The following is a 25,848-nucleotide window of genomic DNA, read 5'->3' as shown; positions in this document are numbered from 1 at the left end:
GAGAACACGGGATACGAGATCAATCCTGTGATGTGGCCTGACAGGGAATTCCTGTGTGTGATGCTGATGGAATCAGTGATGGAGTCATTACTGCACACACTGACCCGTGAAGGGTCTGCCAGCTCCTCCATCAGCCTGTGATTGCTTCCTGCTACACTCGTGCACACACAGGCCCATATACCACAGTCAGAAATTAACCAGAGCTCAGGGCAACAACAACAAAAACAACCAAAAAAACCCTCTGAAAGTGACAAAAATCATCCAGATATTTGCCAGATATATTTTTTTAAATGATCTGTAATATTTCATACATGTCATAATATCCTAACCTGTCATAATAACTTGTAGCAGTCAGATATAAAATCTGCGTTTCATGTTATAAAAGAGTGTTTATAACATTTTATGACAAAATACTGTGCTGGTATAAGATGGTAATACCATGGTACTGAATGAAATATATTTACATATATATGTGTGTGTGTGTGTATATATATATATATATATATATAGGGCTGTCAAACGATTAATCGCATCCAAAATAAAGGTTTGTGTTTACATTATATGTGTGTGTACTGTGTATAATTATTATGTATATTTGAATACACACACATACATGTATGTATTTAAGAAATATTTGCATGTATATACTGTATATATATTTCTATAATTTACAATATATTTATTTATTTATAAAAAATGTCTTAAATACATTCATCCATGTGTGTAATAATTATACACAGTACACACACACACACACATATATATATATATATATGTATATATGTACGTACATATATACTTACACATACTTCAAGGAATACCATAAAAGCTAAGTAAAAAACAATATTTTTTATCAGTCAAGAAAATGTGGTATTGTATTTTAATATAATAGATATTCTGATTGAAATTGTAAATTAATTTGTTAAAGTATTTGCCATAAACACACAGAGAGGAGAGAGAGAGAGAGAGAGAGAGAGAGAGAGAGAGAGAGAGAGAGACTTCATGAAAATGTTATATGTAGAATAGATGAAAAGTTGTGGGAAAAAATCTAGCAATCTAATTTGCAAGAGCAAATTGTTATTTTTTTAAGGATTTCAATTAATTTCATTTATTTAAAAGAAAAACATTTATGATGCACAGCCATAGAAATAGTTAATTATTTTATTCTTTTTTTATTTTTTACAAAACAGACATGTGGAAGTGGGGGAAAGTGCTTACAGGCTACCTGTCATAATAAATACAAGAATGTAGAGGCCTTGTCCCTCATTCAGAACAGAACAAGTATTTCTCAAATTTAAGTTACAATTTCAGACTTTTCCCCCCGGTTTCAGACCTGTACACCTAACACTCCCGCTCTCTGGTCACAGCTGAGGCATATACGGCACACATGTATGAAGAAAACAATGAAACACAGACACATTCGTCTCAGGACACTGCTTAAATTAAAAATACATTACATGTACATTTTCTTTACATGTAGCTATCTTTACATTTTACTCAAGTGCTCTTTTAAGTCTCAGTCTTCCTCTTCCTTTCTATCTTTTGCACAAAAGATTGTTGTTTGTCTTTGAAAATCCCTTCTTGATCCTCATGTTTGATATTTTCGTTCTCTCGTAAAAATGTTGAGAGCACTGTTCAGATCAACGTTACTTGTAGTTTATGATTGGAGGTAAACTGGTAAGACAACAGTTATTGCAAAGCATTTTTGAAAATATTTCAATTAGGGAAGGTTTAGACATCCTCCTTGAAAAATGAAACCAGAAATTATTATTTAACGTGTCACTTGGATCTAAAATGAAACAATCAGTTTCTAACAAACTATCTACCTGCTTTCAAAACAACATGGCAGCAATTATTTATACAATTAAATGATGGGCTTAAAATTTAAGAACCATTTAAATTGAAGAAAAATCAACCCTGCTGGCTTTTTAGGCCATTGAAAACACGGATGCTTTGCATATGGGTGTAAGAACAAGACGGCAAGCAAAAGTGAAGTGAACTTAAGTTCTTTTAAGTAGCATAAATTCGTTTCACCTGACTTCCATGTTCAACCGTGGCGTGTTTCGGTGAGGAAAAAGAGATAAAAATATGTCTTACCACCTGGTCCTATGCCACTTATTTCCCATCCACATCTCTTGTGCTTTTCCCTTTTTCAACCTAAATGTTTAACACTGATGCTGGTAACTTTACATTCCTTTTGTTTGCATTCAGAGTCTCCAAACGCTGAATAAGAGTCGAGACTATCAGGAGAAGGGGTGAACCAAGAGCGCTAGTCTGTTACAGTGTGTGCTCGAGTCTTTTTTTTTTTTTTTGTCCAGAAGTCCAGATCCTGGTCTTGGTGACGCAAGTCCAAAATTCACAGGTCACATTATGCGGTTTCCCTTAACCGTGCGTGACTAGATGCAGATGAGTAAAATCCCGTCCAGCGAAACCAGAGAGGAAACAGTCTCTCTCCTTGCGAGTTCAGAGGTCAAGAGCAAGTGGGACCGTGACCTTCTCCTTCAGCCAGATCCGGCCTGTGGGGTCGGCGCAGGAGTGATTGGAAGTTTGGAGCAGGAGGTCAGGGTGAAGGGGTCAGGGGTCAGTGCGAGGTGGGGGCGTTAGCGGCTGAGAGGGAGCTGCGGCAACGTCATGGCCTGATGAGGGAGGCTCTGTGTAGTGAGCACCGAGAACGGATGACCTGCCATGCCAAAACACAATAAACAGATACTAATATTAATCTCGAAATATCTTCAGGTCAGAGAACACGCTAGATAAAAAAAGCGTACAATTTAGTGAAATATGCATGTACACTCTAAAAAATGCAGGGTTAAAAACAACCCAAGTTGGGTTGAAAATGGACTAACCCAGCAATTGGGTTGTTTTAACCCAGTGAATGGGTCGTTTTAACCCAGCGGTTGGGTTAAATGTTTGCTTAAAACAACCCACTCGCTGGGTTAAAACATTTTCCATTGTTAGTCCATTTTCAACCCAACTTGGGTTGTTTTCAGCATTTTTTAGAGTGTATATAACAGTAAAAAAGTTTGGAATAACTCATATTTTTAAAATGTTTTTGAAAGAAGTCTCTTATATGCTCACCAAGGTTGTATTTATTTGATCCATACAGTAAAAACAGTAATATTGTGAAATATTATTACAATTTAAAATGACTTTTCTTTTTGGATATATTTTAAAATATCCTGCGATGTAAAAGCTGTATTTTCAACATTGTTACTCCAGTCTTCTGTCACATGATTTTTCAGAAATTCTTCAAAAAATATATATGCATGTATGTATACACACACACACACACACACACACACACACACACACACACACACACACACACACATATATATTATATATATATATATATATATATATATATATATATATATATATATATATATATATATATATATATATATATATATATATATACCGTATACAGTCAAACCAAAATTTATTCAGACACCAACATTTTCTCACATTATCAGTTTATTCGCTATAATTTAGAAAATGGTAATAAAATATGACAAGAAGTTAAACTGTGTCAGAAACAAATTCATCTTGATAATATCAGATAACTTTGATAGAAATATATGTAATGGATTACAATCAACCAATCAGCTGTTAAATTTAAGTACACAATTAGATAATACCAATTTAGGTCAACCAATGACCAAGCAATGCTTCATTTTGTTCAGTCTGTGGTGTAAAAGGTCGCATGAGCAATTAAAGAAAAACACTTAAAATATGGTCAGGTCAAAGTGTCTGAATAATTTTGGTCTCAAATTTTTATCAATTTTACAGATTTTTGGGTATAATGCGTCACAGTTTACTTTATTTCGCTATCCTTGCTTACATAAATGACCTATAGTGTCCTGCGCCCACTAGTAAAAAATTATATATCTGGTGTCTGAATAATTTTTGGTTTGACTGTATATATAGTGCTTGGCTTGAGCAGCACTCGAGGAAACACTCACTTTCGATATACCCGTGCAGGGCCACCATGCGCGCTCTCTCAGGACTGCCGAAAGGGGAGTAATGCAGCTCGTCGGGCAGCGAGGGGGGCATGCGGGCCTGCGGGTGAGCTTGAGGTGGGCCGCTGTGCTGTGGAGTGTGCTTTTTATGTCTCGCTCTGCAGTTTTGAAACCAAACCTATGAAAATACAACCAATTGTCAAAACAAGCTGTCTCTATTTACTGAATTTAAACGGATCAAGCATTAAATGGGACAATAAGAGAGATTCATCACCTGTATGACTCGTCTACTCAATCCTGTCATGTCTGCCAACTTCTGCAGGGTCTGAGCGTCAGGGTTGTTGTCCTGTGCAAACTGCGCCTGCATTACCTGTGTATGAAACAAGTGTCATATTAACATTAGGTCATTTACTAGTGAGAATCGTCCATTTGTAAAGTTTTAATAAATCAAAATGATAAAATACATTTAAAAATATGGTAACAATTAACGTTAGTTGATATAAATCCAGCTGTTCATGGTTTGTTCATGTTAGTTCGCAGTGCATTAACTAATGTTAACAAGATTTTAATAATGCACTATAAATGTTGAAATTAACATTAACAAAAGATAAATAAATGCTTTATAAGTGCAGTTCATAATTAGTTCATGTTAACTAATGTTAACTAATGAACCTTATTGTAAAGTGTTAAAAAACATAATTAAAAATGATAAAAATCATCAATACAATATATATATATATATATATATATATATATATATATATATATATATATATATATATATATATATATATATATATAATTTATTTTTAATGTTTTTGAAAGATGCTCACTTATGACTAGAAAATATTACAATTTAAAATAACAGTTTTGTATTGTAATATATTTTAAAATGTAATTTATTTCTGGGATCGAAGCTGCCTTTTTAGCATCATTACTCCAGTGTCACATGATCCTTCAGAACTCATTCTAATATGATGATTTGAGGCTCAAGAAACATTTACTATTATTATCAATGTCGGAAAACATGATACATGTTTTTTTTTTTTCTTCAGGAAAAAAATAAACTTACCACAAACTTTTAAATGGTAGTGCATCAAGCTTTCCTTAAAACATGTTTAGCAGCACAACTATTTTCAAAAGTGATAATATTCATAAATGTTTCTATGAGCATCAAATCAGCATAATAGAATGATTTCTGAAGGATCATGTGACACTGAAGAATGTAATGATGCTGAAAATTCAGCTTTGATCACAGGAATAAATTACATTTTAAAATATATTCACATAGAAAACAGATTATTTAAATTTCAATAATGTTTCCCCAATATTACAGCTTTTTTGTTGTTGTTTTTGTTACTGTATTTTTTAAGCAGCCTTGATGAGCACGAGACTTCTTTCAAATATATTTAAAAGAAAAATCTTATTTTTTCCATTCCAAACTTTCTGTAGTGTATATTTACATTAATATCATAGTATCGGTTGCTTGCTGAAAGGTAAAATGCTGCTCCATATGCGTTTAACCCGGAAGCTTTGTAAACATTAAATGGAACTGAAAAATGAATTCATATTGGACAAAAGCAAAACCAAAAAGGTTGTTTTGCTTCCTCATCTCAGACATCCACATGCCACTGTGTGTTTGATCATCTTACCTGCAGTTGTTCCGCAGTAAAGGACGTTCGTGCCCTTTTGGCCGGTTTTGGTTGACTATCCTGTTCCGACGGCACCGCCCCCTCCAGAGTGAGTCCGCTTCCTGCGTGAAAACCCAGGAAAGGGTGGTTAGGAAATCTTTTCAGATCGATGAGACTTAAAGTGTAATGCATCCGAAACACACGCACCACTCTCCGCGGCCCGTTTCAGGTTCTCCACCATTGTGTCGTAATGGATCCGACAAAGTACTTTCTCCTCCACCAGCCCAAACTCCTCGCCTGTGGACAGCTGACGTTTGCAGGAGAAGCAGGCGAAGCAGGCCAGATGGTAGGCATTGCCCCTGGCTCGCCGTACCCAGTCGCTGGCGTAGATCTGCCGGCCACAGCGGGCACACTTTGTACCAAACCTACTGTGAGACAGAGAAGGGCTTGGGCATCAATACTCTTCCCATAAACAATACAGCATTTTATACATGTGCTTATCATTGCAACCCATACCCTATAATAACAGAAGCATTTTGGTGTAAATGATGTTGTTTTAAATTCATAGTGTAATGGTATAACATGCATTTCAGTGCAACAGGTATTTTCTCTCCCCGCAGAAAGCTCTCGCCAGCAGAAGACAGAATACAGATAGGCTGAACCGTGTCCAAAAGATAACCACTAAACGTGTCAGACACGGCAGTAAAACTCTCAGCACAAATAAACCACTAGTAATTCTCTGAGCCGCAGGTCGGCAGGAAATGTCTGCTGATAAACTGTGCTGATAGGATCCATAAACTCTTGATTTTATCCAACAAAGTGCGTAATGCATCTAAGACATCTATTTTTAAATCACCTCCACTTTTTTTGTGAGTCTGAAGAACTTCAAATATCATTTTTTGGTAACACTTTACAATAAGGTTGTATTAGTTAACATTAGGTAATGCATTAGTTAACATGAACAACTCCTGTTCAGCATTAGTTCATCTTTGTTAACGTTAGTTCATAAAGATCCAGCTGTTCATGGTTTGTTCATGTTAGTTCACAGTGCATTAACTAATGTTGACAAGATTTGAATAATGCATTAGTAAATGTTGAAATGAACATTAACAAAGATAAATAAATGCTTTATAAGTCCAGTTCATTATTAGTTCATGTTAACTAATGTAATAATGAACCTTATTGTAAAGTGTTACCAATTTTTTTCACACATCTAAATTAATGTAGGCAGGGTTGGGAAATATTACATTGTTTAATATATACTATACATAATTAAACAATATATTATAAATAATTGTTTTAATAATTCAAAATATATAATTAGTTTATAATAATAATAATAATAATATAATATATATTATATATATATATATATATATATATATATATATATATATATATATATATATATATATATATATATATATATATATATATATATATATATATATATATATATATTAGGGCTGTCAAAAGATTAATCGCGATTAATCGCATCCAAAATAAAAGTTTGTGTTTAAGTAATATATGTGTGTGTACTCTGTTAATTATTATTTATATATAAATACACACACAAGAATGTATATATTTAAGAAAAAAATATTATTTTTATATATAAAACATTTATATATATTATAGATTATATAAATGTATATACAGTATATACATGCAAATATTTCTTAAATATATACATGAATGTGTGTGTATTTATATATAAATAATAATTAACAGAGTACACACACATATATTATGTAAACACAAACTTTTATTTTGGATGCGATTAATCACGATCAATCTTTTGACAGCCCTAATATATATATATATATATATATATATATATATATATATATATATATATATATATATATATATATATATATATATATATATATATATATATATATGTGTGTGTGTGTGTGTGTATTTTCAGTTGAATATCAGATCAAAAAATTTCTGAAATATATATATATATATATATATATATATATATATATAGAGAGAGAGAGAGAGAGAGAGATAGAGAGAGAGTTTATAATAAATATAACTGTCTTTTCGGTTGATTTTACAGGTTAGTATTTATCAAACATTTCCTCCAATAAATGAATCTCAAACTGCTTAAATGTACACGCATAATCCAAACAGGGTTTAAAAAAAAAAAAAAGATAATTTCAGTCTTGTGTGTTTTTTCTTTTTTGATTTTATAAACTAGACTTTTTAAGATTATTTATATATTTATTTATTTATTCGTTCATTCATTCTTGCAGTGATCTGTCATTCTCCCTCTTTCGATTGGTTCTTTTTTTGCGTTTATTAGCATACCGCATAATAATTGGTCTTTTCTTTCTTGCGTATGCATAATTATTTCTAATCGTATAACACACTGCAACGCTGATGTTATGTGTTGATTCTCTTGTGCAGAAATGGAACTGCTGACGGTACATGTTAATCGTCAAATTCTCAGCCAACTATGATTTGTAAATGTCTACGCGTTCCATATTTAATTTAGCCCTGCATTTTCGGCAGCCATATGGCCGTGCAGTGGCTTAAAGCACCTCTTCTGTTATTCTGTGATCAACAGGACTTAATGAACAACCCTGCAGCGATACAAACCAACAGCAAATACACAGAGCCTGCTGTAATTAAGTGTTATTTTGACTGGACGGGGCTGACCATGCCGTGTGTTTTTGACCCAGACATCACATTCGGGTGACCAAAGAGGGTTCCAGTGTTGAGAGGACTAGGAGAGACTAATGCTCTGCAGATGGCCAGTCGCGGCCCTTTTTTGGCCTGAATCTGAGCCCCCCTTCCCTCCCTCCGCCACCACACCTCTGTCATTTGGAGCTCTTGTGTAAACAAAGTGTCATACACAACCTCCTCCGACTGCAAAGAAACACGGGATATCAAGATAGCCATGTTTTCCCTGTATACGCTACTGAAGAATGATGACACCGTCCCCTTGGGGGGTTCATCCACTGGAAATGACATCATAGCCCACCAGGGAGCCCCACGGGGCTCAACAAACCAGGGAACTTGTGTGCATGTATAATAATTTGTCTCTGCCAATCAGCACTCGAGCAGGATGAGCCAAGCAGCAAAAACAAACCTGAATCAAAAAATATTTACAGTCCACTTATGTGCAAAGTATCAATACATAAAACACGGCTCATGTATTAATGCCTGCAAAGCATGCAAAGGGGTTTCTGTGTACACTGCGCACCATATTCTGACAGCGTCATTCCAGACAAAGAATACAACGTTTTGAGTAATGATGCATTTCAGACGTGTGTTTAGAGGAGAAACATTGTGGAACGGAGCCGTAATCTGTCATGGCAGTTCATTTACCGCAAAACCTTTCAGAAAAGCCATAAAGATCTTAAGGGGGTTTTGTTTTTGTTCAGATCTGCCGCACGTCTGATTGTGCGTTGTTGTGCTTATACTGGATTTATTTCTGTCCAGCATATCATAACTCGCCGGGGAAAATTCCTGCAGCCGCAAAGCGTTTCCCTCAGTCCTGAAGAAATTCACCTTTGGCTGGAAAAGAGAAGCTTGTGGAAGCATAAATTCTGTTGATTAAATTCGATATACTCTTGGAGTTTTATAATCTGGGGGCTAATCTCCCTCTCTGAGAGACTTATTAGTGACGTTTGCTATGGCGAGCATCGCTATTACTATTGCTCATTGAGGTTTTTCCAAACCCTGAACCATGAGTATTACATTTGGTGTGTAACCAAACTGTTTGTGCTGTGGCCATATATGATACCGCCAATGGTGTGCTTTTCCATTCCTTAGTGATCGGAATGGCGATTCCTGGTGTGCGATAAATTGTTCAAGAAAAATAGTAGACCTATAGGTCTACTACTATGCCTACTTCCATACTATATATTAATCAAAAAGGCAAAGGAGTAGTATTTCCACATTTGTACACTGTACTTCAATTTTTAAGTACAATCAACTTGGACGTTTTAGTCATTTCAACTTAAATGACATTAAACTGACTTTAAAAATGAGTTGAATCTTGCATAGCTTAAAAAAGTAGAAAATTGCGTAACTTATCTCGATGAGTTGAAGCAATGTAAAAACATTTTGTCATAACTTGATGATGATATCATTTTTTACAGTGTAGTATTCGAAAAACAGTAGGTGAAAAGTACCCGGATCACTTCTTCGGAAGCCCGTATGATGGACACGACTATCCCATGAGGCCACGGGAGAGGATTTGTGAATGCAACTGACGCCGTGGGTCACATGACGATGACAACATGGTATTTAGTACGTGCAAACTTCATTCATATCAGTACGCGATTGCAGTCACAGAACTGGACTTTGATTGGTAACTAACAACCTAGCAACACCTTAGCACCCATTCAAGCAAATTATTTTGTAAACCGCACAACAAATATTTTCCTCTTCGTTGGGGCCTTTATTTTGATATGTCTTCTCTTAACTCATATAATTTCCCCCATTCTTCACCAAGTTGAGTTACACAAGCTCTGTTTACTTCTGTTTGCATTTAAACACGAGGAGTCTTGCACGCGCATATAGCCATTACAGTACGTCATCTCCTGCAAATCTACCGATCTCTGCTCCGCACAAACCCACTCGGGTTACCGCCTTACTCCATCACCCTGTCCTTATCCTTTGGTTGCTCTGATTAACAGCCTCCTCTGACTTCCTGTGTGGCCTGATGCTCGTGCCTTTGTGGCTGTTTCTCTTTAGTGTAGGTACAGTCTCCGCTCTGACCCTTACCGCCAAATCTACCTCTCTCCTCCACCCCCCCTACGGCACACAGAGCAAACCCACTTTGATTTCCTGTAATTACACTCTATTAGAGCAGCTGTCAATCTAGCCCAGATGAGAGACTAACGCAAATGAAACATATCTCCTATTTTGTTTTGCTTTCTTGCAAGAAATCAATGGAGATCCTTTGCCTTTCAAGCATATGATGGCTGTCCTCTAATGGTGTTGTGCAGCACCAGCGAAACAATCCAGCTGCCAAAGAACAAACATGGCATTGCGTTCATGAGCTTCAGGTACACACAACTCTCAACGTCACTACAGCCAGTCATCTGAGCATCAGAAAGAAATGGAAATTGAGTGTAATTTGACTGAGGCCAGTGCATGATATCTAACCGTAAAAAAATGATTTTGTTTCAAGTATGTCAACTTTCTACTGACTGTTAGAGGTCATGATCTCGACCTCTTTATATGAAAGATATAATCGGGTAAAAAGGCTCAAACAGACAAAAAAAAAGCTTGTATATGCATACCAAAAACACTTCTGTTTGCAGAAGTGAGACGTTTCAGTGCCACCAGAGAAAAAACACACATTCAGTCTACTTCAGATCTCTAAACTCGACTCCACAAGCTTGGAGTTATTTCTGTCTCTTTTACAGGGCAAACGTGAATACATTATAGAGTCATTCACTATTCCGCGTTCCTGTGATTCCATGTCAGAAAAAACATATACACCATCCTGATTAACTTGCATAAATAGGGAAAAAAGCAGAGGCTTTATTTTGTTATGCAGAGACCAACGTAAACCCCTATAGTTGCTGTTTTGACAAACAAAATTGTACGAAAACTGAATAAAATACAGTTTGAGAGCAATGTATAGCTATTTGAAATATCTGACAATTTTATTTATCTGAATTATTTATCCTTTTTATATAAATATTACAAATCACATGAAAATCACACTTCAAGAAATGTGAATATTGTTGGCATATTTATGATTTGTTTGTTTTTTTACTTTATGTTTATTGATGATTTTTCAACATTTTCCCATACAGCATTTGGAAAAACGGAAAAAAACAACAACAACAAAAAAATTTGAACGGGGTATACATTATGTTTTGAGGCAAGTAGGCCTATAGATTCACATAATACAGTCATGCAGTCCAATATTTTAGAAATATGTCCTTTTTAAATCTCAAAATAAAAGTAAATTCTTCCATATTATATATACATTTAGCAATTTCTATCCATTCACTAAATTAGGAGATGTCCTGCTTATATTTATAATATTTAATGCTAATAAAATAATACACATTAAATCACTGGTAAACCCTCATTTAACAGTCGTCAGTGAGCTTTTTCTCAAAGCCTTCCTCTCATTTCAGATTTCAATTGTACTGAACCACAACTCGCCATCTTCAGAAGATGCTTTCATCGAATAAGATCTATAACACCCTAAAAATCCATTTTGTGGCAGGCTTTCTTGCATTCATTCAAATGTCCTTCGCGCAACCTCTGTGCCAAAGTTTCCTCTTGAAATCTCTTGTGTGTAAACATCTCTACCAGCCACTGAGAGACTCGACCGAACCGCTGTTGCTCTCTGAAGATCAAGACATTGATGCACCATCTTGTGGAGCATCTCTTCAGATTATTGGGTTTAACGTAGAAAACAAACCCTCTCCTGCAGCATTGACTTTAAAGGGGCCAGTCATTCACATTGACGGGCAATAAGCAGGGAAGGCTGGCCAATATCATACTGCCATTCACAGGCCTCTCGTTGAGTGCTCTGCAATCATGCCATATCGCAGCCCTTGTACCCTCAGTGCAATTTCACAGCTTCCCTGTCGGATCTCCTAAACTCCATGCCTTCCCATCAGCTTATTACTGGATCTCAACCAGAGCTTTTTGAGATCTTGATTTCTTTAACTTGTGTTTGCTTTCTAACACTATTCAATTGCATACAAGGGAATAGTGGCAAATGTAACTCAACTAATAATCAAGTAATCAAGTTCTATTTAGACCTCTCATTATATTACTATTGGCATCATCTCCATTTGTGGGCCTTTTTATCATAATCCAAAAGTGCACAGCACAAAATGTGCTTCATGTGCTAACATCTCCGGTCAGAAATATTATTTTATACTGAATCATAAGCCACAACGTTATCTTGACCACAGATAAAATAATTTTTTATGCGTTATTATTAATCAGAAGACACGTATGGAATCTCTAACCGATGCATAAATTAGCTACAAAAACGAAATGCTTCTAATAAATCGATTGTCATGAATGTGAGATTATGATGCGAGAGGTATTTTTCACTGACTTCCTACAATTACAAACGGCGTCTTGTGTAAATATCTGCAGCCTATTTGTTTTGGTTTGAATTATATCGCTACTTTTTTATTATTTAAGAAATCATAGCCTATATTTAGCATTGAACCACATCACGCTACACTCACGCGACACATTTTCAACCACAAGCAAATAGTTAGGCAGTTTTTCGTTTATGCGACAACCTTATATTTTTGAGGACAGAAAGTGAAAAACTTACCCTACCTGAAATAATCCATTTTACAGAAGATTTCCTTATTTTTAATGTAGCAGCTGCTGTGTTGACGTAGTGAAGTCCTGCAAACGGAACATTCCAGACACCTCACGTGCCAGATCAGATTATTAACCTGTAACAAACAGAATAGCGAAAATTAAAATATAGTAATAATAATAATAATTGAAATGAATGAAATTAGGATATTTATTTAAAAAGGCTACATTTATGCAAAGTGGATGTCTTTTCTTTTTTTATTTAATTATTTTTGCATTTAGTAAAATTCGTAGTAGGCTACTGTAATGTCAATGTGCATTAAAATTATTAGGTCGAAGCAAACAGGTTTTTAATTAATCAATTCCAAAATCAATGCCTTATAAATATGTGATAGGCTACTAAATAAAACGTTTAAGTTGTGATTTAAAATAAGATTCTGTTTTTTTTTTTTTGCGTTGTATAGCCTACAATTTTTTTTAATTAGCTATAAATGTCGATGCACGCATGTTAAGTAGCCTAACCTATTTTTTTTATTACACGAGAAAATATATAGGCTATAATAATTCAATAATAATAATAATAATAATAATTTTACAATGCTAATGAAACCTGCAACATATTCCTTCTAGAAATGTGATTATTGATATTCTAAATCGGATTATTAATATTTTAAACCTAATTATTGATATTTAAAAAAAAAATTAAAATATATGATTTTAACCGTTTTCTTTGGAACATTTATGACAGGTGTAGCCTATCCAGACGGAAATGTTTATTTAAATATTCTGACGGGGGGGAAATGAAGAGCAAGGCTGGCGTTTAAAGGTTTTAAATGTTTTACTCGTTTGATGCATTTTCAGACCCTCAGACCTCGAGCTGAGAAAAGGGAAAACTTACACAGGCGGCGACTTAAGGTCGTTCATCCTGACTAAACTGTAATAAACTCACTGTAATAAACTTTATTAGTTTCCGCAGAAAAAGCAAAACATACGCAGACAGATTGTGCTCTAAAAGATCCTCGCGCGTAACACGCGCACTTCCTGAAAAACAAACAGGCCGAGAGCACATGCACGCGACGATACTGTCAACATCTTCACACACACACAAAAAGGCTATAAATGTTTACAGCCAACTATTATTCGTAAAAAAACGGCAAATAGCAGAAAAATCTAAATCTATTAGGCTATATGATGTAGGCTAATAATAATTAATTTCAAATTAACCTCTTTTTTTTACCATTTCCCCTTGACATTATTTTAACATGCTCCTGTGACCTAACTAAAACACTGTAGGAACATATTACAGAAACTTTAATCAAACTGTTATATCAAAGTAGACATGCATTGCTCATAAATATGGCTAGTTTAGTACGTTTCTGCTTGTGACCCCATGCAGCAAAAAACAAACAAACAAAAAACATAACAAGTAGGCCTATATATACAAAAACAAACCAAAAATTAGCATATTTACTCATGTTTTAAAATATTGTTTTTATTAGAGCGTTGTAGGCCTAACAAAATTCTGCTTAGAATCAGTTTTCACAAGATTACGAAAAATCATAATTGTTGAAGTAGGCCTATTTAGACAATCGTTGTTAAGTAGCTTATATGCTATAGTCGATCTATTAAATTGGCAGCGGTGTATCACATCCCAAACATGAGGGTTAAAATATACAGAAATCATTTCAATAATTAAAAACGAAGGCAACGATTATTTAGCCTACTAAATTATTCCAACCTACATAATGTTGTTAGCAAAAGTTTTAAAGAAACTCAAATTAAAAACAAAACATTAGCCTATATCACAGTCAGTTCACTCGTCACATGAGAACACACACACGCGCGCCCTCGTACCTTGAGCAGATATCTGTCCAGGATCTCGAGCCCGCAGCTCGCGCACACGTTCTTCCCGGTGGACGGCACGGACGAGACGGTGGACGTGGGCGAGCAGATGGACGGAGTTGAAGGCGGACTGGGCGAAGAGCGCGTGTCGTCTTTCTCCATATTAGATCTGTGAGATTCTCCGTCAGACTGTGACTGCAAGAGCGGCATTGAAAATAGCGCAATGAATATGGCATGATGTTTGGAAGGTTATTTAGCTGACAGGAATATTCTGAGAAAAATGATTCAACCCACTGAAACTGAAAACGTAAAAAAATAAATCACAGCCTGCAGCGATTTGCTTGCCTATTCAGAACATTTCGAATTTCAATAGACTAGTTATGAAGAAAAGTTGGAAAGCCTGAAATACTCGTGTAAACTTAAATGTACAAATGTAAAAAGCTTTTCCAAGAGCTAAAGTTGTTTACTAAAGTGAAATAGTCCAAGAACACACACACACACACACACACACACAAATGCATTATACCAGTAAAGAGTTTTGTATTCTGTGTGAAGGCCTTTTCTGCAAAAGCTCAACACAGAGACGCAATAAAGGAGCACGATCGCTCCGCGCGCTCACCATCGCGTGTCCGTGTTGCTCGTCCACGCAGCGCGACGCTCCCGGTGTGCTGTGCGAGTCTGGAGAGATCACCTACAACACAGTCAAGCCACAGTGCTCCATGTCAGGCATGTTCCCAGCTCTATATATGCGTCCAAAACAATAAAAACGCTTTTAACTGTGCATTGAGAGCCTCGCGACAAAAAGCCCCTATTTTAATGAAGCGATTTCAATTTGGATTGATTTTTTTCCCCACACTTAACCCGTGCCTCTTCCCATAATCGTATTTCCACGCAATCCAGAGAGCTGAAAAAAATAAACTACCTGCAATTACAAATAGCTTGAAATGCTCGCGATAAGAGGACCCCAGAGTGTCAATTTCAACTGCCAATCAGAGAAAGCAACGGGCCACCCAAAGAATTGCAAATTTGATTTTTAATGGCAGTAATTAAAATCTAATTTTTCCTCTGCAGACTTGGCATGTGAAGAGGATGGACCGCAAATCACACTATTCAGAATAGATCCTGATTCTCATGACATCACTTTAAGGTGAAGATGTTACAGGCTGCAGGAGATGATGATGATACACAGGACTTTCACATCCAGTGAAAACACCCGACTCTTTTCCATGCAGTTTGATAACAACAGCTGCATTACGGTGACACACACTTGAATACACGATACATGTCTTACCTGTTTTGAGGGAATTCCTTCGGAGAGAAACTGATTTCCCTCTGACAGAGGGGCCAAAGCCTCATTTTTCCAATACATTTGACGGTTTAACCTTCTCTTTAGATAGAAATTGCTTCAAGCGTTTTTTGTTGTTGTTGTTGTTGTTGATGTTAAATATTCCTTATCCCATGCGCCCTGCCCGGGAAAACTCGGTCTAATGTGAACCCTAATCGACGTTTCCTCTCGTATAGTCAATCAATAACGATCAATAATCTCGAGAAGAAAAAAAAAAACCGTGTAAAAGAAGTCTTCACATTCGTGTTAGGTCAGTAAACCAGGAGCAGACGCGCCGAGCGCGAGCGGTTCGTCGGGACGCCTTATTTAGAACGGTTTGCAGGATATTTCCTACTTTTCCCCTCTTTTGGGATGCAGTTGCTTGAGTACAGGAAGTGGAGAAAATTGAGGGGCTGGCAGGTTTTGCTCCTGCTCTCCTCATAGGCAGTCAGAGCACAGCCTACCTTCTGAAAGTTTACAGATCAGAGGGGAGGGAAGAGATGTGGCCTGAGTAGCTATGCATCGACATTTTGTGATGCTGTTTGGGCTTTAATTATCTGACAAATTAGCGATTAAAAAAAAAGAATAATACTGGGCTTAGAAATCAATATTTAACTGGGCTGTTATGGGTATCGAGCGTATTAACATTTACTTACAAATATATAAAATGTTTATTCTTTTAAATTTCAAATAATTGTACGTTTTTTTTATATATATATATTAGGCTATAGGCCTACATTTGATTCATACGTTGACCTATAAAATATGCATGGTGTTCCAGTTTATAGAACATAAAATAGGCTACCTACCAAACATTTATTATTCTTAATTTAAAAAAAAAAGTAATTAAAAAGCATTATTTGAACCGTTTTCTCTTTTAAACACCAGAATGCTCCAAATTAATATTTTGTTTGTATTTGTTATAGTAGTTGGATTGGTAATAATGCCTTGCAAGCTTTTGTGACAATATATTTTGACAGCGCACTGCAATTAATGCAATGTCCGAACGTATCATTTGATTATTTGTATTATTGAATTTGTTTGTAAATAAGTAGCCTACACTCAAGAAACAGGGCGTCGTAATCTGTCTTTTCTATTGCAACAACATTGTGTTAATGTATCGTTAAGCATAGCTATTTAAAAAACTAATACTACATAATAATCACCTTATTTTGATGCAGCTGACTCGATTGCAAACTTTGCATTCACAGTGCCATCTCTCCTTGAATTGGTTTTAAATGAACACGCGAGATAAAAATAAATAAATAAATAAATAAATAAATAAATGACCAAGCCTGAAACAGGCACGCTATTATTATGTGGGGGAGAAACGGGGAAGATGAAAATACATATCCATTAGGTATTCAGATATCCGGCGTTCCTCTTTTCCAACAGTTGCATTAGGGAAAAGAGATTGTCTGTATTCGCGTTGTAAAATGTAGGGTTGCATGCAAGATATTATAAAGGAAAGCGTTCAGGTTCAATGGGGACAACAGTTACAGAACCCAACTATTACTCTCCTTCATTTGAATTTGAACTTATTGTTTATCTTGGTCTGGAAACGTGACTAGCCTATATTAAACGACAGATTACACGGCGGAAACTTGCCTCGTTAGTCGATGTGACCGATACATTTTTGTATCACATAGGAAAAATGGTAGTGAACCCAGTACATTAAAAATAAACAAATAGGCTAACAAATTAAACAAAAAGCAGAATAAAATAAAATGGACAGGGGTCCGCTAATGACGTATGTTAATTCGAATTTAAAACCGGTTTTAATTCATTCAGACATTTTTTTTAGGGTTACATTTATATTTAAATAATTGAACTTATATGGCAAGATATTAACTACCGTAGTTATTCCTGTTCATAGGGCCTAATTGAAAACGGTCGCAGTCTTATAAACGTAATAAGACAACGGTGCTATTGTCACTATGTTAGGTATTATTAATTATCGATCATTACAGACAGTTCAAATCAACAAAAGCAACACACTCACACTCTGAAAGCACTAGAATCCAGTTTGGACATCTCATAGAAGGACCATTTAATTTATTTTTGGACACGACATGAGCAAAATCTATCAAAATACCTGGATATTTACACTTGAACCAAACTGTCTATGACATCCACTGTTGTGATGCCCCTCTCCGGATCATGTGATACAAGCCCTTATCACTTTAGACTTAAAAAGGCAAGATATTAATAGTTAAATAAACAATGCAGAATATTGTGCTTCCTTGACACATACGACTCCAACAGTGTAACAAAGAATGGTACGGTCTGAATAGTATGTAGATTTTGGATCATAAGACTCACACAACACGCAACAACACTTTCGCAAGCAGCACATGGGGTAGTTTATAAGTGGATAGAAAAACAAAAAAACAAACACTATATTCTGGAAGGATGTCAAGGAAGGGATGTAAATTGAGAGGTGCAAAACTCTTAAAGGGACAGTTCAGCCAAAAACTATTTATTCACCCTCATGATGTTCCAAACCTGTGACAAAAGAGTATATTTTGAAGAATGTTGGGGTTCAAACATTGGACCCCATTGACTTTCATTTTTATGAACATAAAAAAAAAAAAGAAAATCAATAAATTTATCAAAAAATTCCTGCCACAACATGACTGAACTATCCCTTTAGAGAACTGAAATTACTTAGGTAACATCAATATCCAAAAAAAACTTAAATTTCACTAGAATTTTGTGGTTAGGTTCTGCTTACATCAGCGGTCTTTCAAAGTAAAAAGACTCCTCCGCTGGCCGAGAAACAGAACAGCACTACTAATCAAAGGTGTTGGAGTCCCTCTTCTCATGACTTATCACAGTCTCACACTGGCCAAGAGACAAGAACAGCTTATCTCCACACATCTCACAGTCTGTTCGGTGCAGCGACACTTGGCCAGTCGTTGGAGAGGTCATCTCCTGAATTTGCGGAACTGCTTGCGGTAGGGCTGGGACCTCTTGTCTCTGTTATCGGGGGGCTTGTTGTAGATGTATGCAGAGGGTCCGGAATAGTCGTCGGGGTTTTCTTCCATCATCTGCAGCTTGGCCTCAATGGCACGGATCTTTGCATTAACACTTTAAACAGCAGAAGAAAAAGAAATGGAAACCTTCTTATCCAGTCCAAATGGGTCACTTTAATCAATTTGAGCATAAGGCCATTTGGAAAGGGAGCAGATGAGAACAATAACAGGAGGGAAACTAAAGGAGAAATTCAAAACCAGGAAGAAGAGAAATAGGGAAAATGAAAGGAAGCTTAGAGGTAATGTCCCAAACCTCAGTGTGGTTGGCATCTCCTCTGCTTCACTGGACGAAGGATCTAAACTGGCCGGCACATTTTTGTCTCCTCTGAAGGGTTCAAACCTCTGAAAGCCAACAAACACACACCAGAATGGATACAAGACAGTTTGTGAGACATTGAGACAACATGCACTGAGGGGTTGTTTAACTTAAACACATTTGGTTGCATTAGAGACCAGAACAACGAGAGTTGGCTGCTTATTAGTCATATGCTCCCTTGGAATATACTGTGGGAAAAGTTGGGCTACGCAACATCATAAACATTCATTCCACTCAAAAATGTCCCTCCAACCACCCTTGTGACCATGAGGATGATAGCAGCTCATGGGAATCTGTGGGGAATAAAAACAAAGAGTGATTAGAAAACGTTTTAAAATTTGTGATGGCACACATTCAGCCATTATATTTACATTTACATTTATGCATTTGGCAGACGCTTTTATCCAAAGCGACTTACATTGCATTGAAGGTACACATTTTTACACTGTCAGTTCTTGCTTTCCCTGGGAATCGAACCCATGACCTTGGCGTTGCTAGCGCCATGCTCTACTTTTTGAGCTACAGGAAAGCCTTATATGATTATATGTTATATGATTCAACTGACAAAATGACAAGAAAATATTTGTATGATCAACTAAAAAATCTTTGGATTGTATCAAAGTACAATAAAAGACGATGTGAAATTGCTTTCGCAATGCATTTAAGTTCCAAAACGTGACGCTAACCTGTTAAGTTAACCTGAATATTAACTGGCAAATGTGTGGGCTGGGACTTTATTTCTTTTTATCAATTTGTTTGGATCATGAAGAGTTAGCCAATGTTGATGCTATTAGAAGGGCTTGCTGTTCCAAACCTTAAATCCAAAGTAAACTTTGGCACGTAACTACTGTACATGCACAAATTATACTTCATCAAAACATTCATTTTGATCAGCGCTATTACTTTTCAAAGCAACCGGACCTGGTGGATGATAAAACAGGTGAAAAAAAAACATGGACTTTCACTGAATGACCACATCTAGGGACCAGAATATCAAATATATCAATATCACCCTCCTTGAAAGATAAATATAGCTATAAACCACGTACACACACACACACACACATTACAGAATTCAATAATTTAGCTTTAATTACATTTTTTACTAATAAACTGCTGTGAATAAACATTAATGTCATTTTTTACAGCTTTAAATTTTCTCAGAAAAAAATGTTTTTATTGATAAAAAAAACGAATGAAATTGTTTTTTAAATAACAAATTCTACAAATAAATGAAATGAATAGTCTTTTGTGTGAAAAAAAATCCAAGATTTAAGTTGTTATTCACTGAAAATGTTGTCCTCCTCCCATTCGAGACTGGCATGTATACAAGAAGGTTGCATGACAACGTACAAAAAAATATTGTTGGTTTAACTTTAAAAAGTAAGTAACCTGGTTGCCTTAAAATTTTGAGTTCAATGAAATAAAATTTTTTAGTTAATACAATGAAGGAAATTGGTTTAATAAATAGAAACTCAAAATATTATTGTATCTGAACCACATAAAAAAAATGTGATAAATCATGAAAATAGCACAATTTTGCATGTTTCACTGCATTATAAAAAATAAAACACACAACAATATGCTTACAAAATCTTTTAATAATATTTGAATAAGGGTGATGTTGATTCTCAAAAATGTTCATTGTATTAACTAAAATTTGTAATTTCAACTCATTTTTAAAATATTTTTTTACAGTGTACTTTGCACAGGCAAGCATAGTTTCCTCTAGAAAATGTAAAAGTAGTTTTTTCATTGGCTGTATAGCCTTGGTTTAAGCAGAAAATACATTGTGTAAATAATGTAATGAAATATTGCAATAAATAATGCATACTTATGAATCGTGAAATAAGACCAGGAACATCTTTCAAAGTAAACTTTGATTTCTTATCTTGTCAAATCACATCCTTTTTAATTGTTCCTTTTCGAATACAGAAAACCATAAAGCAACGTTCTTACAGTCTGTTTCTGATCTTATCCATTACATTAAGTAACAATCAGTTCATCATTTTCCTTTAGATCGCTATACACTCCACCCAAACAACTGAGCTCATGTATAAAGGGCAAACCATTTTTAATATACACCACATTATCAGACAGCTCCAGGAAACCAGGGGGCAAGCGCACGGCTGATACAAACACAGCGCTGAAGAATACACTGATACCCACACAGGTCCTGCTGTCAGTGAGATCGGCTCCAAACAGATCCACACAAACACTTTCACCAGCCTCACAATGAGCACAATGTTGGGTGGAGGTGGTCAGGAGGACCTGGAACTAGACCTGCCTGCTGCTACTTGTTGTCAACAACTCTGCACTGTTGACCTTGACCCCAGCCTGGTGTCCCTTTCCCCTCAGACGGGGAGGGGCAGAGGGGCGTGATTCTCAACCATACAGGATTTCCTCACTCCCAGCGGCATGCAGCTGCCTATTGTTAAGGAGCAGGGAAGCCCGAGGAGCCCCTCTCTATAGCTTAACTATAGGTGTGATTCATGATCTTTATGGTATATTCCATGGAACAACTATAGAAAACATAATAACTGACTGAAGTTACAGTACAGACTAGAAATTTACATTTCTGATGTAAAAAATGTGAGTGGTGCACATGTAAAATTGCCCGCCATGATGCAAAGGGGTTTTGGGTGGCTGTCAGGTAGTTGTTGTGGTTGCTAAGGTGCTCAGTGTTTTCAGCATGTTGCTAGGATGTTTTGAGTGGTTACTGGGTGGCCGTACTGGCTCAAGTCAAAACAGCCCACCCCCAGGTCTCGATGGCATTGTTCACACTTTTCTTGACTGACTGCTCAAATTGCAGGTTATATGCTAACCTGTTTAGGTTCACCATGCGTGAGACTTTAGCAATGGATGATGTGCCATTGATTATGCTTTTCATGAGTGCAGTATTTAAACTTAAACACAAAAAACTGGGAAATGTTGGGCTAAACAATGGTTGTTGCCGCTGTCACAGTAGGTACCACAGTTAAGCAAGGAATCCAGATCCAGGAAAAGGGAGGTGACTGGTGGGAAGGTTATTAGCATTAGCTGTGTTTTCATCCACTTATTTTTATGCGCATTTTGGGATATCGTATAAAATGCTGGATGGAAACGGCAAAATGCGCATAAATTCTAAAAATGCACATTAAAAACGTATGTGCTCAATTGAGTTGGATACATTTTTTATCCGGTAAGAAAACATGTGGATAAACTACGATGGAAACACATTTACTGAATATAAATTCCTTAATGCACATCGAAAGAGTCCCGTGACTTTGCGATGGGACAGTAGAACTGGTCCAACCAGCAGCCCGATCTCATTGCACAGAAGACTGTTACCAAAGTAGTTCAGTATAATTACGTCCCAGAACTGTCTTAAGGCCTGTTCACACCGGGATGATTTTTGCGCGCGTTTTTCGCCTCGTGACTAAACAAAGGGCACAAATGTGAGAGTGCACACCAACGTGCAAAACGGCAGGCGTAAAAGCGTCATTTAAAAAAAAAAAACGCCTCGGGTTCGTTTTTTTATTTTATTTTAAAAACTGGCCGACCAATGAGCTTTTGTTCACGTGCCTGGAGCTGCTTAAGTGACAGTAAAACACGACTTGGTGGCGCTCAAGCACAAAACGGTCTTGCCGAGCACATATTGATACGACGAAGAAAAAGTCTGTGAATGGTTTTGGCCATAGACATAATATGTCTATGGTTTTGGCAAGCACGTAAATACTGTCTCTCTTCTTCTTCTGTGTGACAAGCGAGTGTCGGAAGTGTAAAGTGCCGCAGCACCACCTTGTGTACCGGGAGCGCATCTACTGAATGTGCACGTTCACTCGGTGCATCGCCAGTGAAAATCGCTTGGGTGTGAACACTCTAGACGCGCCGAAAAACGCTGGCAATAAGCACGCGCAATATTCGTCCCGGTGTGTACAGGCCTTTACACGAATGTGTTCCCAAACAGCAGCATCTGCAGAAAGCAAGATAACTTCATTGGATTTCGTCTGTGCACTCTGAAGTGCAAGTCATTTATTATATACGAAAATTATTATATACAGTGGCTTCTACTGCAACAAGTTCCATTTTTCTTAGAGATATTTAGCGGCAGTTTATCAAGAAGTGACGATTTCATTCTCTTCGACTCATTGGATGAAAACGGTGCTTAATTCGCAAATGTTTTATGCAATATTCCAATTTTGCGCATATATTAAATTCAAAACTTTGGATGGAAAAATAGCTATTTATTTGGGGAAAAAAATGCAATTCCAGATTTACCAGATTACTGTTATTTACAATTTTACTATCTTTTTTACTATCTTTTTTGGGGTCAGCATTCTGACTTATTTACACTGTTGAAGAGTTGGATTCTCATGCTAAACATAGCCAAAATGTCAAAAATAAAACGTGTTGGACGCATGACGGAGTATTTCTGTGCCAAATACACTTTTTCAGGATTCAAATAATTTTCGGAACGTTTTTTTTTTTTCTCGAGGATGGCCCTGTATGAAAGGCCGGAATTTCTTGTATGGGCACTTCTCCCGGATGATCACGTGCACACATTCAAGCAGAGTGAGAGCAAGAGCGCGCCCATCAACGAGTTTCGTTCAGGTTACGGAAGCCGTCGGCAGCGCTGTCATTTTGTTTTTAGACCACGTGATCAACAATGTTACTAAAGAAGTGTGTTTTTGGTTGTGAGGGGAAGATAACCTTGTTCAGCTTCCCAAATAACCCAGCGTTAAGGAAACAGTGGATTCAGTTTTTCCGGAGCAGAAACTGCAAGTGTGTTTGTTCCCTGTCATGAATCAGGCCGTGAGTGAAACTGCATCAAATGTCTATCTTTTGTTGGCAATCGGCGCGTAATTGGATATGATGTAAACAAAACAAACGTATAGTGATACCATGATGTATTGTGTGTGTGTGTGTGTGTGTGCTCGTGACTCTTTAGCCCCACCCACTGCACACCACCACAAGCTTGGCTGTTTTCAGAAAGAATCGGTACATCGTATCTATCTTTTATAAATATGATAAAAACTAAAGATTCTTCTGAGATATGAAGGATGCAATACTACTCTATAGGTACTCAAGATTTACATGAGATTAGCAAAAACTGTGTGTTATGTACCCTTTAAGCATTCTTGCAATCTTGTGTTCTCGCACTAACTCATCATCAACCGTCGAAGTTCAATTCCAGTGCTCAAGAACGCAAGAACAGAGGACGCATGAAAGTACCCGGATGTGTTCTTGACATCAAGGAAGCATCAAATGCAGACTTGAGAGAACTGAACTGTTAGAAATCCCAGAAGATGCGGGTGGCCTATGTAGAGAAGCCTGTACGCTTTAAACTTCTCGTTCTCACTTAAGAGATTCCCGCTGCAAGCTCGCAAATATGTGACGGTAAAAGTGAAAGTAAACGTTTGTCATTTGGTTTAGCCTAATTTTGAATAAGTGATCAAGAGAAGACCTGGAGAAAGCCTGTGGTATTTAAATTGGCAAGGCAAAAGTAACATTAAACATATATACCCATTTTCAAAAATACACAAGGTAAAATAAAACGATATAAAATAGGCAAATGTCTATAATAATATGACATTTTTTAATAGGTTATGACATCTGTTTGTGATGTTGTATTTATTGTGCATTGGCCACTACTTATAATATGCTAGGACAGTCAGTTGAGCAACAAGATCACAGCACATCTCAAATCTGTCCTTGTGTCCTTCCGAGTTCATTCTTTCAAGGTAGCCTGGCAATATTTGTCTCCATGAGAATGCAAGTCTGTTCTTTGAATTGAGAAGATTTCTATATCAAATAAATGCTGTTCTTTTGAACTTTCTATTCATCACAAAACCCTGAAAAAAAGTCACGGTTTCCACAAAAATATTAAGCAGCACAACATTGATAATAATAAGAAAAGTTTCTTGAGCAGCACATCAGCATATTAGAATGATTTCTGAAGGATCATGTGACACTGAAAATTCATCTTAAAATCACAGGAATAAATAACATTAGAAAATATATTAAAATATGAAGTTATTTTAAAGTATAATAATGTTCCACTATATTACTTTTTTGACCGATCAACTAAATGTAGCCTTGGTGAGCAGAAGAGACTTCTTATAACGAAAACAATCTTACCATCCCTAAACTTTTAAATATTTTTAACAATTTCGTATTCTAAAAAATTAGGATTACAAAACAGACTCAATAAGTTATCAAAAGTATATCTTCTTTTTTCAAATGTCTTTATCAAGCTCAAATAATCAACAAACAAATTAAGCAAATATTAAATAAAATAAATGTTAATTTTATTTCAGCAATGTTATGCTATTTACTATATTTAAATTAAAGCATCAGCATCAGTCATTAAAATGGCAAACAACAATAGATGAAAAATCCGATCTGAACAATCCCCAAGACCCATGATATTCTGGCTTCTAGATATGGCCTTCCTTCAATATAAGTCTATTGGATTTTG

At 36.2% G+C, this 25,848-nt stretch overlaps 2 protein-coding genes across 3 annotated transcripts in view; both read right to left on the bottom strand.

Annotated features, from left to right (window-relative positions):
- Window positions 1-1,181: 1,181 nt before the first annotated feature.
- Window positions 1,182-16,425, bottom strand: lhx6a (LIM homeobox 6a). Of its 2 annotated transcripts, none has more exons than XM_079804390.1 (9): window positions 16,005-16,425; window positions 15,333-15,404; window positions 14,726-14,908; window positions 12,887-13,008; window positions 5,801-6,021; window positions 5,615-5,715; window positions 4,237-4,332; window positions 3,966-4,140; window positions 1,182-2,680 (listed from the first exon to the last, which is right to left on the bottom strand). In XM_079804390.1, the coding sequence occupies exons 1-9, from the start codon at window positions 16,080-16,082 to the stop codon at window positions 2,601-2,603; spliced, it is 1,128 nt and encodes a 375-aa protein (XP_079660516.1). In that variant the 5' UTR covers window positions 16,083-16,425; the 3' UTR covers window positions 1,182-2,600. The 2 variants fall into 2 exon arrangements, with proteins under 2 accessions (XP_079660516.1, XP_079660517.1); XM_079804391.1 differs by having other exon boundaries at window positions 5,801-6,018; window positions 16,005-16,132.
- A 1,543-nt stretch (window positions 16,426-17,968) lies between these two features.
- Window positions 17,969-25,848, bottom strand: part of rbm18 (RNA binding motif protein 18) — a 24,541-nt gene continuing 16,661 nt past the window's right edge. The window contains exons 5-6 of the mRNA XM_079804501.1: window positions 19,326-19,414; window positions 17,969-19,127 (exon numbers count right to left, since the gene is read on the bottom strand). Of these exons, the coding sequence (XP_079660627.1) occupies window positions 18,965-19,127; window positions 19,326-19,414 (252 nt within the window). The 3' untranslated portion in view covers window positions 17,969-18,964. The remainder of the gene's footprint in view (window positions 19,128-19,325; window positions 19,415-25,848) is intronic.

This window comes from Gobio gobio, assembly GCF_949357685.1.
Source record: "Gobio gobio genome assembly, chromosome: 22".
Lineage (NCBI taxonomy): Eukaryota > Metazoa > Chordata > Actinopteri > Cypriniformes > Gobionidae > Gobio > Gobio gobio.
This window is presented reverse-complemented; position numbering and strand designations above follow the sequence as displayed.

Bases quoted from the DNA above. Each gene is read 5' to 3' on its own strand.
- lhx6a (XM_079804390.1), bottom strand. From the start codon at position 16,082: ATGTATTGGAAAAATGAGGCTTTGGCCCCTCTGTCAGAGGGAAATCAG. The intron at 15,405-16,004 runs GTAAGACATGTA...ACTGTGTTGTAG, and splicing joins AAGGAATTCCCTCAAAACAG to GTGATCTCTCCAGACTCGCA. The intron at 4,141-4,236 runs GTGATGAATCTC...GTATTTTCATAG, and splicing joins TGAGTAGACGAGTCATACAG to GTTTGGTTTCAAAACTGCAG.